The sequence below is a fragment of the Balaenoptera ricei genome, chromosome 19 (assembly GCF_028023285.1).
Source record: "Balaenoptera ricei isolate mBalRic1 chromosome 19, mBalRic1.hap2, whole genome shotgun sequence".
Classification (NCBI taxonomy): domain Eukaryota; kingdom Metazoa; phylum Chordata; class Mammalia; order Artiodactyla; family Balaenopteridae; genus Balaenoptera; species Balaenoptera ricei.
The window spans coordinates 27629016-27644303 of record NC_082657.1 but is presented as its reverse complement, the minus strand read 5'-3'; the positions used below and the strand labels follow the sequence as shown (position 1 = coordinate 27644303).

At 35.2% G+C, this 15288-nt stretch overlaps 1 protein-coding gene across 3 annotated transcripts in view; it reads right to left on the bottom strand.

The window, feature by feature from the left end:
• The window catches only part of PHKB (phosphorylase kinase regulatory subunit beta), a 198863-nt gene that overhangs the window by 135053 nt on the left and 48522 nt on the right, over positions 1-15288 (bottom strand). For all 3 annotated transcript variants that reach the window (XM_059906033.1, XM_059906034.1, XM_059906035.1), the window contains 3 exons: positions 12048-12155; positions 9200-9280; positions 272-387 (listed from right to left, as the gene is read on the bottom strand). In XM_059906033.1, the coding sequence (XP_059762016.1) occupies positions 272-387; positions 9200-9280; positions 12048-12155 (305 nt within the window). The remainder of the gene's footprint in view (positions 1-271; positions 388-9199; positions 9281-12047; positions 12156-15288) is intronic.

Sequence of the window (15288 nt, the reverse complement as noted above, 5' to 3'; positions counted from 1 at the left end):
AAGCCTTGGACTGGATACTGATATGCATGTACTGACACCTTGGGAAGCTGGGAAAGACACCCTGCTCTTTTCCTGCATCTGTTGATGGGCACTGAGAGCAGGCTCTTCCTTTAATTTTAAGTGAATTTCATCTGAATCACAAATAGAAAAAAAGGAGATGAAAATTACATAGAAACCAGAGTTCCAATCTAGTTCTTTGATTTTTATTCATGCTCCACACATTTAAATTAAAACAAACAAACAAACAAACACTCAGAAATCAGCAAATTACCTCGAATGCAGCTCTGTGCTGCCATTATTATATTTGCTTCCTCTTTCCCAGACACCAAAGTCAGGCACACGGTAAACTCTTTCCACACAAAATACAAGGTTCTGAATAAAAGAGACCTAAAAGAAAAGAGATGAAACATAAGGACACGTGAAATAACAGGACCTTTAGATATTGATAAGAACAATCAGATATTTGAAAATTTGGATTTGTAATTCAAAATGTATTTGCCAAAAAAAAAAATAAAATATTTCCCTACCAACACTTTTTTAACATGCTGAAATTTTTGTGATTATTACATTACTATGAATACGCTCTTATATCTGGTTTTTCTAATATAAAGCCTAAAGTGAGAACCTAATATAAACAGTACAGAAATAAAATTTAAATCCTGTCAATGTTCCAACTATAATTCTTCAATGATGGATCTATCAGCATTATGGTTCATGAGGGCTGTGCATCTTAAGAATTAAGAAAAATATAAAGCACTGTTTTATACCAGATAATAATATTTGGAATCTAAAATGTCAAATGTTAAAGAAGTCTAACACTTTGGAGATAAAAAGGTATTTTTCAGTTCTAAAATGAGTCAGTCTCATGTTAGGTCAACCTAGAGTCTTGAGTTTATTACTCATGGAATCTGATCTTCCTCCTGCCTTTTCTATAGCTATAGGTACCCATTTTTATACACTCAAAGCTTACAGTTGGAGATGGGCCCAACCAATAGGCCAGGAATCACAGCTTTCATGTAAAGATTTCAAACATTTGATTAAATTTATACTTTCAATAGTAACTATGGAAAGCAAAGATTACGGTCAGTTCTTACTTAATAAAAGTTTATTCATTTTAATAAAAACAATATCTTATGTGGGCTACTGGTCCTAATTACAGGGTTTTTAATTTAGTCATCATGTTTGGTTCAATACTGCATACTGAATATGTGCATCTTGTCTACCCTTCGTCTCGCTATCCCTCTAAAGTGGCAATACATATTCCCCGACCTCCACCCTACACACCTAATTAATGTATATATTCTTAAGAATGACACATAATAACACTAAAAACCAAGGTAAAGTTCCACCAGTAGACTAGAAACTTTGAGAAATTATAGAAAAAGAGAAAGCAGTAGGGAAGAATTGGTTGAGAAATCAGAGCAGAGGAAAACACAGCCTCTTAAAATGATTCTTCCTTGCTCTCTAGGGTCTCTAGCAAGTCTCTAAGCCCAGAGTTAACAAATACATTGATCAAGAGTTGACCAGGAAGCAGTCTACATACGTTCTCTCACAAATGATGAATGGCTGAGGCAGCTGAATCCTTGACCTTTTCATTCTCAATCCCAACATAGAGATATCTGCCCTCAGAGCCAAGAACAGCTCAGGCATTTCAGTGAAGGAAAAAGCAATTAGGGTGTTGGGGCCTCACAGAAATATAACAGAGCATTGTAGGTTTTCATAAAACACAAACCTATCCTGTCACTTCTCCACCAAAGAGTGGAGCAGTACACACCTCCAGTAAACTTTTTTTTACTTCAAATATTGGGGAGGGTCTTCCCAGCTTTCCCAATTTCTTGTTACCTTACCTATTTCCCTAAGGAAAACCTGCCTATATAAAAATCCTGGTGTAATTTCATAAAACCTGATGTCTTCAGCTTTTCCATGGTCTTTAGAGTTATTTAGATTCTATAAAACTTACAGGAAATACTTTATACTTGTCAGGTCTCCAAGTTAAAAGATTTGAAACCATCTAAATCCTTCTTCCTCTTATGAAAAACTTCTTAAGTACATAGTCCATATACTTGCTTCTTCCTCCTCTTAGGAGGACTTTAGGACCAGGGCTGGGCCCAAGTGAGGCAGTCTGCTCAGGCTGCATGAATGGTGTAATAGTTGGCCAAGAAGGTATTTTTGGCTAATAAGCCCCATAAGTAAAACTAAAATACCACTTACGTTCCAGTTCCGCAAAAAAGGAGTTTAGAAATTGCCATTCCACTTCATCCTAACAAATAAAAAGCTTTTTAACTCTTCTTGGATCCATGAGGGAGGGGAGGACACAGAGCAAACTGCTGTCCCAAGACTGGAGAGATCCACAGGCGGAAACAGTTATGGCTCCCAAGAGCATAGACTCATGAGCAGAAACCACCTAGGGTATCAGTGATGGGGTAGTAAAACCTGAACTGTAACTGACAAATTGTTAGAGGCTCACTTAAAAACTCTTGAAAGTTAAAAAGTCCAGGGTGACACAGTCATAATGGGGTCCCCACAATACTGTGAGATTTACCTCCAAGAGCTCAGCCAGGCTCCCACAGAAAATATCCTAGGAAAATCCCCTGTGGCTTCCAGCAAGGAGAAGGGAAAAGTAACCATTTTGAAATACATTGAAACATTCTGTTTTTCTTAAGAGGGTCTCCCCTTAGGGGAAACTAGTTAATCAAAGCCAGACCTGCTGGGCTATTTTCAGAGCCTAACTGACTCGGGAAGGGAAATACCCAATTCCAGCCAGCTCTAACCTTCCACATGGGGAACAGAAATTTTCAATTCCAGCCTACCAGAGCCATCCTGCCCTACCTAAGGGGAGAGAAAAAAACTGAAAACACTTATGAAGTTCATAGTCCAGAGGCACAGGCTAACTAACAGACTGGGACCTAATCGTAGGATTATAGAAGGCTAACTAAAAGACTGCCTAGGTCCATGAGTTGATCACGCCCTCTTTGAACCGTTCCTCTAAAACTCCTCACTACCTCCTCCAGGTAGGTACACACAGTTTTGAGGGCATTAGCCCACTGTGGCCCCCTTAGCCTGGCAAAGCAATAAAGCTATTCTTTTCTACTTCACCCAATAAATAAATAAATAAATACTGCCTAATCATAGCAAAATAACAGCAACAATGTATTGATAACTGATTATGTTTATGACTATATCTTACATGTGTATATGTTTATGTATGCTTATATATAAATAAAATAAATGACAACAAAGATACAAGGGATAAGAGGAATGAATTAGGATTATTTTGTTATTATAAAGTACTCACACTATGTGTGAAGTAGTATAGTGTTATTTGAAAGTGGACTTATTTGTTGTAAAAGTATATTGCAAACTCCAGGGCAACAAGTAAAAAAAGTAGGAAGAAAAAAAAAAAAAAAAAAAAAGTAGGAAAAAAATGAAATGTAAATGATATGCTAAAAAAGGAGAGAAAACAGAATCATATAAAAAACTCAATTAGAGCAAAGGGAAAAAAAGAGTGGAAGACAAAAATAGACAAACAATAAGGGCAACAAATAGAAAACAGTAACCAATATAGCAGATAGTAATCCAACTATATCAATAATCACTCTGAATGTCAACGTTCCAAATGTACCTATTAAAAGACAGAGATTGTTAGAGTGGATCAAAAACCATGACCTAACTATATGTTGTCTATAACAAACCCACTTTCACTATAAAGACACATATAGATTTCAAATAAATAAATGGTGAAAAATATACTATGCTAACACTAATCACCAGACGAGAAAGCTGAAATAGCTATTTAATTTCAAACAGAGCAGACTTCAAAGGAAGGAAAGTTATTAGGGATAAAGAAGGGCATTACATAATAATAAAGGAGTTGATTCTCTAAGAAGACATAACAATCTTTAACATGTATATGCCTAACAACATCAAATTGTGAGGAAAAAAAGCAATAGAATTGGAAAGAGAAACAGATGAATTCTCTATCAGAGTTTAAGACTTCAACACCTCTCTATAAGAAACAGATCCAGCAGGCAGAAAATCAGTAAGGATATAGTTGAACTCAATGACATCATGAATCAACTGGATATAAAGGACATTCACAGACTATTTCACTGCAGAACAGCAGAATATATGTGCTTCTCAAGCTTACATGGAACACTCACAAATACAGACCACATTCTGGGTCAAAACCACACCTTAACAAATGTAAAAAGATATAAATCATACAATGTCTGCTCTCAGTCCACAAATGATTAAACTAGACATCAATAACAGAAAGACAACTAGAAAATCCCCAAACATGAAGATTGAACAACATAATACTAATACTATATGGGTCAAAAAAAAAAATGAAATGAAACAGCTTTTCAAAATTTTAGGGATGCAGTGAAAGCAGTGTGAGAGGGAAATTTATAGCACTGAATGCATATATTAAAAAAGAAGAGATCTAAAATCAATATTCTAAGTTTCTACTTTAGAAAACTAGAAAAAGAGCAAATTAAATCCGAAGTAAGAATAAGTAAAGAAATAATAAGAATTAGAACAGAAACCAATGAAATTGAAAACAGGAATTTAAGAGACAAAAACAATGAAACCAAAAGCTGGTTCTTTGAAAGTAAAATAAATAAGCTTCTAGCTATGCTAACTAAGGAAATAAAGAGAGAGGACACAAATTACTATTAACATAAACAAAAGAGGGGACATCACTACATTTCCCGTGGCAATTAAGAGTAAAATAAAGGAATACGAAGAGTAACTCTATGTCCATAAATTTGATAACCTAGATGAAACAGACCAAGTCCTTGAGAGCCACAATACAACAAAACCAACAAAAAAAGAAAAAGATAATCTAAATAGACCTGTATCTATTAAAGAAATTGAATCAATAATTATGATCTTCCAAAACAGAAAGCATCAGTTCTAGATGGGTTCACTGGTGAATTCTACCAAATGTTTAAGGAAGAAATTTTATCAATTCTCTACAATCTCCTTCAAAGGATAAAAGCAGAGGGAATACTTCCTAACTCATTCTGTGAGGCCAGCAATACCTTAACACCCAAACCAGACAAAGACATTATAAGAAAACTACAGACCAATATCCCTCATGAACATAGATGCAAAAATCCTCAACAAAATATTTGCAAATTGTGCTTCCCTGGTGGCGGAGTGGTTGAGAATCCACCTGCCAATGCAGGGGACATGGGTTCAAGCCCTAGTCTGGGAAGATCCCACATGCTGCAGAGCAACTAAGCCCATGTGCCAAAACTACTGAGCCTGAGCGCTACAGCCCGCGAGCCACAACTACTGAGCCCGTGTGCCTTAACTATTGAAGCCCGTGTACCTAGAGCCCAGGCTCCACAACAAGAGATGCCACCGCAAGGAGACACCTGTGCACCAAAACGAAGAGTAGCCCCCACTCACCACAACTAGAGAAAGCCTGCATGCAGCAACGAAGACCCAACGCAGCCAAAAATAAATAAATAAAAATAAATAAATTTATAAAAATATATATATATTTGAAAATTGAATCCAAAAAAGTATAAAAAAGAATTATACCACACCAAGTAGAATGTATCTCAGGCATGCCAAGCTGATTCAACATTAGAAAATCTATTACTGTAATACATCACAACAAAAGACTAAAAAAGAAAAATCACATGATCATTTCAACAGATGAAGAAAAGTATTTGACAAAATCCAATACTGATTCATGATCAAAAACTCTTGGTAAACTAGGAATAGAGGGGAACTTTCTCAACTTGAAATGGACTATCTACAAAATATATACAACTAAAATCATATTTAATGGTGAGAAACTCAATGCTTCCTCAGTAAGATCAGGTACAAGGCAAGCATGTTCCTTCTTGCCACTCCTTTTCAAGATCATACTGGAAGTCCTTGCTAATTTAATAGGGCAAGGAAAGGAAATAAAAGGTATTCAGATTGGGAAGGACAACATGAAACTGTCTTTGGTGGCAGATGACATGATCATCTATGCAGAAAGTCCAAAACAATCAACAAAAAAACCCTGGAACTAATAACCAAATATAACAAGTTGCAGGATACAAGTTTAATATATAAAAGTCAATTACATTCCTATATATCAACAATGAGCAAGTGGAATCTAAAATTAACACCCCCAAAAATGAAACAGGTATAAATCTAAGGAAATATATATAAGATCTATATGAGGAAAACTACAAAACTGATTAATGTCATCAAAGAAGGACTAAATAAATGGAGAGGTATTTCATGTTCGTGAATAGGAAGACTCAATATTGTCAAGCTATCAATTCTTCCCAAATTGATCTATATATTCGATATAATCCCAACCAAAGTACCAGCAAGTTATTTTATGGATATTAACAAACTGATTCTAAAGTTTTTACAGAGTAGCAATAGACCCAGAATAGTCAACCCAATTTTGAAGAAGAACTAAGTTGGAGATATCACACTACCCAATTTCAAGATTTACTATAAAGCTATGGTATTCAACACAGTGTGGCATTGGCAAAAAAATAAACAAACAGATCAAAGGAACAGAAAGGAGAGCCCAGAAATAGAACCCCGTAAGTATAGTCAACTGATCTTTAACAAAGGAGCAAAGGTAATACAATGGAGAAAAGACAGTCTCTTCAACAAATGGTGCTGGAACAAATGGACATCCTCATTAAAACAAAAAAATGAATATAGAGAGAGAACTTATATCCTTTACAAAAGTTAACTCAAAATGGATCATTGACCTAAATGTAAAAGCAAAACTATAACTCCTAGAAGACAACACAGGACAATATCTAGATGACCTTGGGTATAGAGATGCCTTTTTAGATAAAACGTCAAGGAAACAATTTAGGAAAGAAATAATTAATAATCTGGACTTCAATACAATTAAAAACTTGTGCTCTGTGAAAAATAATGTCAAGAGATTGAGAAAACAAGCCACAGATTGGGAGAAAATGTTTACAAAAGACACACCTGATAAAGCACTGTTATCCAAAATATACAAAGAACACTTAAAACTCAACAAAAGAAAACAATCTGACTAAAAAAAATTAATTAACATTCTATGTTTGCAATGCATATTTACAATTCTGTGATTATGGTATTCTAGCCCTTGAATACTTATAACCCATACCTTTGTTTTATACCCAATTATGAAATATATCCATTTGGATTTTCCATTAAACACCATGTTCTAAATTCTTCCACCATTTGTAAGTACTTCTCAATTCTGTTTTGCACCATAAGACCACTGGTTTTCTATGCTCTAGGTCTAGAAACACATCTGTGGCTACTGTGTCTTCTTTATCCCCCATATCATTCTGACACCAAGGTCTGCTATTTTTCACACCATTTTTGTTGTCAAAAAGGTTCTGTGAATCTTGACACAGTATCACAATTCTCATGTCTAACATTCAAACTCTCCATCATCTTCCCACCCTAAGCCTGTGTGCCAATTACTCCACAGTCTGGCAGGAACCGTAGATTCCAATGGGCTTGGTCTTGCTCATTTCAACTGAAACACTTTTCTATGAACCTTCCTTTAGTCCCAGTTCAAATCTCCCCTACTTGGGGAAAACTCTGACTTCTTTCTCCTAACTCAAACTGCACTAGACCACAGTTCTTAATTTTTCTTTGTTTAATGTGTTTTTCCCCTCCACCTCTAATTAGTATTCAGGTCTACCATCTCTTATTTACAATACGAAAATCCCACAAACTCTGAAACTCATTTTTTCTTAACTCATTTGTCAGCAAAACCCATAACTGACATCAGATTATCTGCCTTATTTATCGTACTTTATGTGAATATGCATATGTCAATGTAAAAATATTAAGGTGCTATGTATGCGGTTTTGCCCTAAACCCTGCTGGGGTTATAACATAAATAAGGTATCTTATCACCTTTTCAAAACACACACAAAAAATTGATATCTAAAACTTTTTTTGGTCCCAAAGGTTTCTTCTTCTTTTTTTTTTAATAAATTTATTTATTTATTTTTGGCTGCGTTGGGTCTTCATTGCTGCACGCGGGCTCTCTCTACTTGCGGCAAGAAGGAGCTACTTTTTGTTGCGGTGCACGGGCTTCTCATTGCAGTGGCTTCTCTTGTTGCAGAGCACAGGCTCTAGGCGCGCGTGCTTCAGTAGTTGCGGCTCACAGGCTCTAGAGTGCAGGCTCAGTAGTTGTGGCGCACAGGCTCAGTTGCTCTGTGGCATGTGGGATCTTCCTGGACCAGGGATTGAACCCAGGTCCCCTGAATTGGCAGGCGGATTCTTAGCCACTGTGCCAGCAGGGAAGTCCTAATTTCTTCTTATCATTATTGTTTCTTTATTATATAGCTACACTTCTAAAGAGGTTTTACTTATGTGTATTAAAAAGGCACAACTGGATGAATGTATAAGATTATGAACTGCTAGAGGGCAGGACTACATGTACCAATTTCACAGCACCCTCAGTGCAGTTCAGTGATGACTGTGGTGTTTAGTATATGATATAATTGTTCTCCCTGCATGGATCACAGGAGAAAAATAATAAGTATATAGTATACCTGCTCTTTGATGGAATTCTCACTGTATAGACCATCTCAATAATGAAAGCTTTTTGCTCCAACTGTGGCCATATTTCAAAATGTGTTAGCATGTGGGTCTGTCTGTGTGTTTGTTCAAGCATTATTGCCTATGAAAGAAATGTTTCTCCACTTTGTCATATAAATTATTTTCAAATACCCTAATAAGAATAAGAACATGGTACTTATCTTTTGGAAAGCATCAAGAACTCTACTGAGGTCGGACAAATAAAAATAACAAAATATAATAAACGTATTTTTTTACTTTTAAAAGGATGGGTTACAAAAAGCAATGATATGAAAGAAGACATAATAATTCTGAAAAAATCTGCAAATGCTATTTTATTTTCATTGTTACTAAAATTTCTGAAAGTTACAAGTTTTTATTTCAGATCACCTGAAATACAGCCTTCAGAGGAGTAAAGTTTTATAACCTGTTACATATTTTGTACATTTTTAAAGTGCTTTGCATTGAAAATATAAAGACTTTTTTGCCTGAGTATCCAAAATCCAGTATCTGGCTATATGAATTTAAGAATAATCCATTTTATACAACTAAAAATAAGTTTGAAAAAGTAAAAGAAGAAAGATATTCTCAGAGATGAAATTTAGTACTAGAGAATTTGGGGAAATCATACCTCATCAGTGTTATAGATAATCTGGAGTCCTGAGGAAATCATTTCCACAAGGTAAAGGAGATAGAGTGACACTGCATTTATCTGAAAACAAACATTATAATAGGTTAAAGGAAACAACAAAAATACTATCTTATGAAATTAAATGTCAAAGCTAAAATTACAAGTCTTTTGCTCTAGTAGTGGCATATAAAAACTATTTCCTTTCCTATGAAAAATAAAGGCGCTGTGGATTTAGTTCATAACAAAATCTCAACTTTGTATGTAAAACTCTAAAATCCTCAAATTCATTGTGATGATTATAAACAGCTAATTAGGGACTATTTTTACAACATTTGCTTTCTAAGATTTATTTTTAAACTCTAGATCTAAGTACTTCTACTTTGAAACAGTTTTGCCCCACAGGCAGCTATGTAATGTCAATCCAACTCAAATGTATGTAAATGAAAAAACTGTTTGGCAATTAAGACATTAGGACTATGCCAGTACACCATAAACAATAGGCAGTGCATCTTGTATTCAGAGAATACAGAACTTATGTAAGCAACTGCTGGAACACAGTAATCAATAATTTAAAATCTATTTATGAACAAATGAGTTTTTTCTCTTAGTTTATTAGTTTATTAAAGATAAACATTATATGATCTAAACAAAACAAAGAAAAAGACAATAATGTCCACTTTAACCAAAAATAAAGATTCTCATGGAATTCTGAATGGGATGTTCTAAGTTTTCTAGAGAAAACAAGCAGTGAAAGATAAATACTACAACATGGACAAACCTTGAAAACATTATGCTAAGTGAAAGAAACCAGTCACGTAAGACCATATGTTGTATGATTCCATTTATATAAATGTACAAAATAGGCTTATTCACAGAGACAGAAAGTAGGCTGGTAATTGCCTAGGGTTGGGGTCTTTGAAGGAGATGGGGAGTGACTGCTAATAGGTACAGGATTTCTTTATCGGGTGATGAAGATGTTCTGAAACTGACTGTGATGTTGGCTGCACAACTTTGTGAATATGTTAAAAACCACTGAGTTATATACTTTACATAGGCGAACTGTATATTATGCGCATTATATCTCAATAAAGCTGTTTTGTAATAAACAAACAAATAAATAAATGGGAAGCAGTGAAAATTTTTCATTTAGCCAGCAAGCTGCTAACTTGAGTTAAAAACAAAGAGAAGGCAAGATGTAATTTTCTCCCCATATAATTCTAACCCAAAAGATTATTACCCACTAACAGCCTTGGTACCTTGTGCCTTCCTTGACTCTCCTCCAGTCCTTTCTGAATAATTGACAGAAAGTTGGGGCAGAAAATTATTTGTGCCCTAGATGCCTTGGACAAAGCAGCCCTGGGCTGCCAGGGCCTACCAGTGGGGGTAGCTCTCTCAGGAACCATGACTATCGTGAACATCTCCTGATTTCCCAGCACTCAAAGTCCAGTGTGTGTCGGGGGTCTTGTCAAGGTCCAAGTGGGCCACATAAAGAGACAGAGGATTCCAGTTTTTAGGTATTTGAGATCAACATCAACTCTTGAGGGACTTTTCTCAGAACACAGTAGGGAAGAGTTTCATTCCATTGCCAAGGTCACCCAAATATTTTCTTAGAGCACTGACACCGGCCTGTCAGAAATGACCTCAAAGAAATTTCATTACTATTGACAGCCACTTACAGCAACACCTCAAAGAGCTCACTGCTCTGACTTTCAGGAGGCTTCTGTGAGAAAATAACAGTAAGTGGTAAATTGTACAGGGACTACCAAATAACAGGTTGACCAGCATTTATTTGAAAGCTACCGTGTGCCAGGCACTGAGCTTAAATTCTGAGATACAAAAATAAATGAGCCACTATCTTCTGAAAACCCTATGTCAATAGTAAATGTACTTGTCAAAGCAAAAGGTACAGAAAACCTAATTAGGTGATAATTACAAGGAGAAGGTTGAGTAGCTACATATTCATGTAACACTACATCTCCAAGGAACAGGTTACAAATAAGTGTAAGAGTTTCTGCTGCCTAGAAATGGGGACACAACTTTCTGTGTTTGGAGGAGTCATACTAAAGTAAGACATTTCAGATCTCTAGAGAGAGAGGAACTATACAAAGGAGATACTCTGATTTTAGTAAGGAATATATGAATAATAAGTATTCTATCCTAAAGACTGCAGAACCAAATGATGAACAGGAAGAAAATCCATTAAAGATAAACAGCATATATAACATTTGTATCCTAGAAACAAGGCAATAGGATGTCCTGCTAAAAGGAGTACACAGATGTGAGAGAAAAAGTGAAAACAAAACAAAGTCTTATGGTGTATTCTTAGCATATAACATTTATATACAAAATTTAATATAGTATGTAAGATAAAATTTATAGACTCCAGAAATGCCTTTGGAATTACATTTTAGTGGTATGTTTTTAGCTTTATTGAAGGTTGATATATTAAAAATGAACTGTCATGTAACAAAAACTTCTGATTTGCTGTTATATTACTGCTAATTGTCTTTTATTGCCTAGTTCCTAAATATTGAAATTCCTCTAAATTTGGTAATAAGAACAAGCTTTTGTCACTGAAAGAGCTGTAGGATTCCTTCTTCTAGATCGTAATAATATTATAATCTATCCACCTGCCCTTCTTGCTTTTGGACCAAGAACTCAGTCAAATTTAATGTTCAATCACAATACCTAATTCAGTCCTGGTGGGATTTCTTCATTTCATGGTTGATTTTCTACTACTGTTTTGAACAATTTATGAAATCTACTTTTTAAGAATTGTAAATAGCCTCAAATCTTCTATGATGTAGAGTATAAATGGAGAAGAAAATTTGTAATCTTCTCTTTTTACCTGAAGATGACCATATTCCTCATAAGAGAGAATCTCATCTCCTGTATGTACGTTGAAAACAGAGTGAAGACATGTTGTCGGGCGTGGATCCTGCTTAAACTGCTGGACCTAGAATCAAATATAAAATTTGAATAATGCTACTAATTCACATTCTCATTCAAGATCAGAGATTATAAATTATTTTTCAAGACATTTTTTAATGGGGAAAGCAACAGCTTATAGACAGAGGATAGAAAAAGGCAGAAGTGTTATTACTTTTTCTAAAGAAACAAAACACAGAAAACTCATAACTATTAATTTAACAGTTAACACGATTGTTAAATACTTAATTGATATTTCACAAACATTAACAACTCAAGTGTAATAGGGAGCTTGTTAATGTAGTAGCATTGGCTTTTGTAATGTTTTGCATCTTATTTTAGAGTCAAATAACGGTTTATTCTGTGGGACAGGATTTCAGGGATTGTATCCCACTGTACTGCTATTTGGAAATGACACTCAATGAAAGGCGACATTCTAATTCAGTAAGTGTTCAAAACTTCAAATGCTTTTTCTTTCTCCAAGGATCACAAATTGTAACCCATGCTCTTGTCAACGTGTTTTCATTTCTTTTGCCACACATACTCTCATTACTAAGGCACCAATTCCAAGCGAATATAGGCCATACCTTTACTTATTAACTAAACAAAAAATTTAACCATTTTAGAATACTAAGTAATTACTAAATGACAAAAAGACAAACTCCAAGGACAAACAGATATTAATTCAATTCGGCAAACATTTACTGATCAGTTGTATGCCAAGTATGCCAAGTACTAGCTCCTGGAAGTATGAGATGAATAGGAACAGAGAATGAATAGAATGACACATAGCTCTATGTAAGGCAATGACTTCCTTCTCTCTTTGATGGTATCTGGGTATTCACGATCTTGTCTTGTTTCACTTGGCTAAGGAACCACATAGAACCATATTCTCTTCTCTACCTTTAAATTTCTTCTCCATCCTTAAAGTCTTATCTCAAAAAAACAAAACAAAACCTTCTTTTATAAAGTCCCTTCTGAACCCCAACTAAAATTCCTTCCTCTGGACTCCTACATCAGGGTGCTTATCCCTCAATTGTTTTTCCAGGCTTTTATTTTTATTAGTTGTCTGTATCTCCCACTATCTTGCAAGCTTCTAGAAGTTACACTATCCAATATGGTAGCCACTAGCTACATGTGACTAATTAAATTAAATTACAATTATATAAAATTTAGAAATTCAGTCCTTCAGTTACACTGGCCCCATATCAAGTGTTCAACAGCCACATGTGACTAGTGACTTCTGTAACTGTTCAACACAGTAACAGAGAACATTTAGATCATCACAGAAAATTTATTTGACAGTACTGTGCTAGAGGGCTAACGCACCTTTGCACCCCCAAGAGCCCTGCACAAACAAATAAGCTCTCCCTATGGTTGAAATCAACAAAATGAAAGTCATGACCTATCAAAAGATAATCAGAAATGAGAGAGTGAGGGTAGAGGTAGGGATGTACATCCTCTATCTATGTAGTGACCAAGCTATCCAGTGTTAACTCAGAGAAGGTGAGAAGGCTACCCCTTCTCAGTATCTGAAACTTCTGGCAATAGTCTTAGACCAGCGGTCCCCAACCAGGGACCGGTTTCATGGAAGACAATTTTTCCACTGACCCACTGGTGGGGGCATGGGGGGTTGATGGTTCAGGTGGTAATGAGACTGATGGGGAGCGGCAGATGAAGCTTCAATCGCTCGCCCGCTGCTCACCTCCTACCGTACCACCCAGTTCCTAACAGGCCGCAGACTGGCACCCATCCACGGGCCAGGGGCTGGGGACTCCTGTCTTAGACTACACAAATAGAAATCAATGTGGTCACTACTTTCACAGTACCATGACTATTATCTCAAAGTGTTGAACATTATTCTGGGCTCATAGACAAAAATGTGGTTAAATTAAAACAAAATACATTTTGCCCACTTGATAAGGATCTAGATGGATAAGGTTTTCTTAGTTTAATAAAGTGATTGCTGCAGTTGACAAGGCAGTGTTTGTCATTTGTCTTCAAGACACACAAGTACCCAGCATGAGATTTTATATTCATTCAATCACTGTGTCAGGGGAAAAGCAATTACTAAATGATTAAAGATGCTCAAGTGGGGAATTATATAATTATGCTTTGAGTCTTAAAGCTGTTACAAGACAAATAATTTAAAATTTCAGAAAAAATAAAAGACCCAAACTCTATAAGCTTTGACAATTAATGGGGCATACTGTATGTAAAATATAGACAGAAAGTACTCTTGAAAGCAGTCAAAATCAAGAGGACATCAATTAGTATTGTATGATATCTGGCATTTGACAAGTAAAAATAGAGAATAATTAAAGTAAAATTTTCTAGATTAAAAAAATCTAGAATAATGTTTTTTCTTCTTGTATTTTATTTAGATTTTTCCTGAAAACTTTAATCATTGTGAATCAGCAGTTTATCGTTCAGGAAAAGGTACTGAGTATGCTGTCATCCATTCTTAATTTATAGACTTAAAATATGCACTTAGGTAGGAAAAATCATCTCATAAGGGAATCCTGGAAAAATAAACTTTATAAAGTTTTAATGATTTCTCATGAATTAGAAACTACTTGGTAGCATTTTAAACAAATAAATTTTTGAAGGAGGTAGAGACAGCAACATTCATAGCCTATTGTAAAGCAAATCCCTGCCCTCTGAACTACTAACTGCAGACTGAATCAATTTTGAAATCTGAATGCTTCTCCTTAAGAAGTGTTAGTAAAAATAGGTATATGAACATTTAAAGGTAAAAAATGACCTAATGTTAATTAGTAGAAATTAATACAAGCAGCAAGCCAATAATAGAAATCAGATTGCTCTACATTCTTCAAATCAAGGAAAACGCTATTCACTCAAATTCATAATAAATTATCTCCTTTAGGTAGTATTATTAGAAAATATGTCAGGAAGCGTGCTTTACAATGAGAAGCAACAAAAGTGGAGAGCCTTAGACTTTCGAAGTCATGATTTTACTTCAGAAGATGAGCCTTAAGGTCAAAGAGCACATGAACACTACAAATATGCTTTACTTTAGTTTTAAGTGAAGGCCAAAAGATATAATTTCATATTTAAAAATATGGTAACTGGGGGTGGGGGTGGTGGGATGAATTGGGAGATTGGGATTGACATATATACACTAATATGTATAAAATAGA